The following is a 6,000-nucleotide window of genomic DNA, read 5'->3' on the forward strand; positions in this document are numbered from 1 at the left end:
TATGTAAGCCTGTTTCAGCTTCCCCAGTGCTGGGATTACATATGCTAACATGCCTGGCTCCATCTACTTTCTTTCTATAAAATTGCTGGTATCTATCTATCATCTGTCTGTCTATCCATCTATCAACCCTATCTACCTATCTATCTACCTATCTACCTACCTATCTATCTATCTATCTATCTATCTATCTATCATCTTTCTATTTATAGTTATATAGACACACACACACACACACACACACACACACACACATTCCTAAACATATAAATACAACCTCATCAGTCCTTGTAATGTTACTTATATGTATATGTCTTTGTCCAACTGCTATGCTCTCCCTCAGCATTCCTTAGATGTGTATTGTTCTTTGGGTAGGGTTTGGGCCACCAGAGCTCCCCCACAATCTACATTAGAATATCTGTAAGTGTCTTCCTTCTTCAGGGCCTTCTGTTGTCTATGAAACTGACTACTCTAGGCTCCTCATATAAGTGAATAGTAATTGTCATTTTGTGGCTGACATAATAACCCAAGGGTTCATGCCCACACTGTATCATGTTCAGAATTGCCTTCCTTTGTAAGACTGAGGAATATTCACTCATATCCACATTTTACTTATCTATTCAGTCATCAGTTTACATTTGAGTTTTTCCTGCGTTGTTGAGGGGTTGGCCCTTTTTAAATTTCTTTTTTTGTTGTTGTTTCATTTTGTTTTTAATAAACATCTTTAAAGACCATTTGGTAAAGCAAAGGAAGTAGGCAAGTGTTTACCTCTAGAGAAGCTCTTGCCCCTCTTAGGCAGGTGACAGCCACATTGGACTCCTACAGGAATTCTGGCCGCACTGCTTGTAGAACAAAGAACACAGCAGAGAGCAGTTACCTTTGCTCAGCTGTTTTTATGGAGCCTGGACTCTGCCAGCTGCCTTAGTTATCCTAATTTTGTATTCAAATGCCCTTTGAACCCTCCAGCAAGAACCCCTTGGTTCAGGAGTCTAGGGAGCAGGCCTTGTCCTGGGCACTACTGTGAAGGCCTGTGACAAGCCACAGAAGGAAACAAGCTACACCAGCCTGGCTGCCCACCAACTGTGGGAAACCCAGAGCAAAGCACATAAGTGTTGTGGGGTCCCATCTTTCTGGAAACTTCTACTTACTTTTCTCTTGCCTGCAGGTGTTTGTAAACTTCGCTAAACAGCAGACTGAGACCTATGACCTCCCTCTGCACCCCAGGGCTGCTGGAGCCAGATGGCAAGCCAAGGTATTTCTACTGCTCTCTCCTCACCACTGCTTAGGTAGGGCCTTAGCACAGGGGTCTCCATGAGTGAGCCTGAGGCACTCCTAGGCTCAGGTGCCCCAGCCACATCTCTACCTGCCTGTATTATACCCACAATCCTCCATGCTTGCTCCCATGTGGTCCCTGGTATTCTCTACTAGGAACCGGTCTCCGTTGAACATTTCACCGAGTAATTGAGTGGCTCCCCAACATCATCTGGAAACCATCTGGATGGTGGGGGTGAATCACATTTTAAAAGCAATTATTTAATGCCCATCAAGACACCTTGTCCATCAAGACATCAGCTTGAAGGCACACACCTTTATCCAGGAAGACCACCTCACAGACCCAAGGATTATTTTTTAAAGAAACTGTTCGACACATTTTCTGTTAAGCATAAAAACCAAAAATCTCCAAACTTCCAGTTTTAGGCATAAGCAAGGAAAGAAAGAATATCGAAACATCTCAGCTGTTGAGATATTGACAACACTTCTTGGTCACATTTGTGAGCTTAAAAGGATCAGGGCTGAGAGGCTGTGTGTCAGTGGTAAACAAAGCTGAGTCTTTTGTTCTTCATGGAAGTATCAAGATGGTAAAGGAAGAAGTTTGTAGAAAGTGAAAGAAGGTACAAGTTCTGGCCCAAGATAAAGCCTTGGATGGACTGCCGGTCCTGCTCTGGCACAGGGCCCACGCCAGGAGTACACTCATTCATTGCCCAAGTGGAAAGAATGCTGGAGAAAGTAGTGGGGCTGATGCCAGTAGCAGATGGCTGGGATTCCTGGTGAGACCCAACAAGTGCAAGTAAGTCAGCCGTTCCGTCTGGACTACTGGAGAGCAAATCAAATCAAATCAAATCAAATCAAAGTTTTTTTTTTCCCAAAACAAACAGATGTGAAAACGCTTATTTTCCATAAAGTTCCTACTCCTCTAAACTAATCTTTATTGCAAGAAAAGCCAAATCTAGCTGAAGAGCAAAGCATGTCTTTCCAAGGGCATGCTCCTAATGAATGTGTCAATACCCCATGGCCACTTGGCAAGGTTGACTTTGTCTCTGTCACCCTCCAGAGGGCCCTGAATGCCTGTCCAGGGCATCTGACCAATGTTCTAACTGTTGTCCCATTTCTCCATCTTACAGTTGCTATTAATACAGGTTGCAAAGTTATTCTCTGAGAGTCACTTACATTCATGAGTCCGTATTATAACAGAGAATACATAGATGGCAAAATTATTTCTAAGAACTACCAGTGGTCCCTTCCCCACACCACGGAATAGTCTTCATTTATTCATTATTTGTTTGTTTGTTGATTGGATCTCACTGTGTAGTCCAGGCTGGCTCCAAGATCATGGTCTTTCTGCCTCAGCCTCCTGAGGGTTAGGATTACAAATATTTGCTGCCATAGCCAACAGAGCTGTCCCTCCTGCAAGGCTAACACCAGATAACCTCAGGAGCAGGCCAGGGTGCTCAAGACCGATGACGTAGACTGGTCAGTTCCAACCTTTCCCTCTTGTTGGCTGTGATCATGGTATGACTCTGTTTGTCACTTTGTTTTTTACCAGTGTTCGATAATCTACTTAACACATTGGTTAGATTATCATTTTATAATGTATGTTTTATTCAAAATATAACACTGACCTAATGACATACTATCTTCATAAAAATTCACAAAAATCCTTTATATGGTATCAAATATAAATCTGCCATAAAACAGATAGGAATTAAATCCTTATGTACTGTGTACCACTTAAGATAATTTTCCTTAAAGTACTCTGAAAACAAGTAATGGGTGAATTATCTCAAGAGGATCTAGAGAACATTTTCAGCTTGCTCAAGCAGGAAAGCCAGCTTCTGGAAGTTCTGCAAGCTGATGGCTTTTGATCTCCTGGTTTTGAGCACAGACTGAACTAATGTTTTATTATCTGGAATTCTGCTTATTGGGAATGTTTTAAAGCTCTTCAAAAAACCTGGTCTTAGGAAACATCTCTTGAGATTTGGTTTTATACACTCAGCTTATTGAGTGTCAAGGTTTTGCTAGAATTGGTGATCAAGAATCTGTTAACCTAGAAATCTACTAAACGAGCCAATCATTTTATACCCATCATATTGGCTCTAAACAATCAGAAGCAACTCAGAACAATAATTCTTATTTTCATACACAGAGGTTCCCCCACATCACATTTACCCTTAAACACATATTCCTATGTGTTTAAAGTACCTGCAGCTTTGAGATCCTTGTAGAAACTTGGTCTTCAGCTGGACTTGTTTTTCTTGAAATTAAGAAATTGGTTTGGAGGAACAGGAGCTCCATGGGAAATAAGGTTTTCACATCTGTTCTTTTTGAAAACAGATCTCAGAGTCTGTTTCAACCCTACATGCAATTCTTGACGTCTTCCTGGTGGTGGTGGCACATACCTTTAATCCTAGCACCCAGGAGGCAGAGAGGCAGGAGGATTTCTGTGAGTTTGAGGCCAGCCTGGACTATAGAGTGAGTTTCAAGATAGCCAGGGCTACAGAGCAAAAGCCTGTCTCTGGGTGGAGGTTGGGGGTCAGGGTAGGGGATCCATAAAATCCACAAAAGTTTGTGTGTTTAAACCAGATAATTGGAGAAGCCAGTTTGCATAGACTGGAAAGGCCCATCTCCTACCCTCTCCTTCCCTTCCCTGCCACCACCCCAAAGCTGATACTGAATCAGGAAGGTAACCTACAATTTATGATTAGGGATTATATGTCTCTAGCTAGAAAACTAGTTAGAAAAATATTAATTTGTCCTGGCTTAGTGCACAAGTTTGATCTAGATTTGTTATCATGAATGCCAGTTGAATCTCTCATATACATCTATTCCAGTCCCAGGAGCCAGCTCTGAACAAACTAGACAAAGAGAAGTCTAGACTCAGGGGTAAACTCAAAATATAATTTCTTGGCTTTTAAGCCAGCAAGGTAATAGTAACTTTCTCTAATTAAAAAAACACCCAGGCCTGAAGATTTAACTCCATTTGAACCCCCATTAAATACATTTAACATGGGTAGAAGCCATTGTCTAAAACAAGGGCATAGGTTGGGGGCTCAGCATAAGAGTGGGGAACATAGTCTTCAAAACATCTATTGGAAAGAGCACCTAGAGTATAGGCTTCTTCTAAGATGTAAGCACACACACAGGCATGTAAGTCCCTGTAACAAATCCATAGATCTTAGATTCATAGGTAAGAACTTGGTGTTCTGCTAGGATCCCAGTTCCTTTAGCTGATCTCCCTCCAGAAACTGTCAGTGGCTACTCTTTTAAACCTAAAAGTTTATTGCTCCAGAAACCCAGGGTGAGAAGTGTCCAAGTGATCTCCCACAGGTCTGATCTCCTTCTATGTTGCTTTCTCCATGTAGCTTGAAGGGAAATCTGGACAGCTGGAGACACAGGAGCCTTTACCCACAGGATGATCTGAACAACTGGTTAACATAAACAACCCCACTGCAGCAGAAGAGAAACACAGCAGGAGTCCACAGTGAGCTGGAGGAGGCTCTTTCAGAAAGAAACCAAACTTCACTGGCTCATTCTAACACCCGATGGTGAAACTGACTTATTGGAATGGCCACCTTTTCATCCAAACCCCTGACTAGTGGTTTTGGCTTTAGGAATACTTTGATTCTCAGTGGATCTGCTTTTGTGGACTGGGAGGGGTGTGGATGTGTGGGTGTTGTTTGGAAGGAGGAATAAAAAGCAGTCTCCTGATGGGCTATTCTGCTTATTAATCTCCGGCTTGGCACAGGGTCATTAGTGTTCAGCCTCTGGTACAGTTTCTGGCTTTATCAGAAGGCTGAGCTTCCATGAGAGTCATTAGCACAGCCATACTAGTTGTGGCAAATCCTGCTAACACTGGAGTGGAGGGGAATGGACTCATTGCAATGCCATCCAAGTCTTCTTAGGGTTGGGCTCTCTGTAATGTCATGCATCAAAGCGTTCATAGGGTTGGGCTAAGGAAAACACCACCTGCTAATGCAATGTAAGCACTAGCCATGGGTTTATACTCTGAGGGTTAAGAAGACTCACCTGAACCACATTTTCTAAATCCATTCTTTGGTTGAGGGACATCTGGGTTGTTTCCAGCTTCTGGAATAAGGCTGCTAAGAACATAGTGGAGCATGTGTCCTTGTTATATGGCAGAGCATCTTTTGGGTATATGCCCAAGAATAGTATCCCTGGGTCTTCAGATAGAACTATGTCCACTTTTCTGAGAAACTGCCAGATTGATTTCCAGAATGGTAGTCCAGGTTTACAACCCTGTGAACAATTGAGGATTGTTCCTCTTTCTCCATATCCTTACTAGCATCTGCTGTCCCTTGAGTTTTTGATCTTAGCCATTCTGATTGGTATAAGATGGAATCTTAAGTTCTTTTGATTTGCATTTCCCTGATGACTAAGGACTTGCATGGCATTGATAAGTGGCTATTAGCTATAAAGTAGAGAATACCTATGATACACCCTACAAACCCAAAGAAGTTAAACAAGAGGGAAGAATCAAGCAAGGATGCTTGAATCACATTTAAAAGGGGAAACAAAATAGTCATAGGAGGCTGTGGGAGGGAAGGAACTGGATAGGAGAGGGGAGGGGGAAGGTAATGGGGAGGTAGAGACCGGTGGGGGAAGAGACTGAAGAGAGGCCCAGAAGGTCCTATGAAATGTAAATCTACAGTTGATGGTGGTGGGGTTGGGGGAGGGGAGAATTTCTAGGAAGTTCCAGAGACCTGG

At 42.7% G+C, this 6,000-nt stretch overlaps 1 protein-coding gene across 1 annotated transcript in view; it reads left to right on the top strand.

The window, feature by feature from the left end:
• The window catches only part of ABCA4 (ATP binding cassette subfamily A member 4), a gene marked incomplete at both ends in the record, with an annotated part of 103,133 nt that extends 98,442 nt beyond the window's left edge, over nucleotides 1-4,691 (top strand). The window contains 2 exons of the mRNA XM_080916027.1: nucleotides 1,163-1,249; nucleotides 4,638-4,691. Of these exons, the coding sequence (XP_080772153.1) occupies nucleotides 1,163-1,249; nucleotides 4,638-4,691 (141 nt within the window). The remainder of the gene's footprint in view (nucleotides 1-1,162; nucleotides 1,250-4,637) is intronic.
• Between the last annotated feature and the right edge of the window lie 1,309 nt (nucleotides 4,692-6,000).

The sequence above is a fragment of the Micromys minutus genome, assembly GCF_963924665.1.
Source record: "Micromys minutus genome assembly, chromosome: 4".
Taxonomy (NCBI): Eukaryota; Metazoa; Chordata; class Mammalia; order Rodentia; family Muridae; genus Micromys; species Micromys minutus.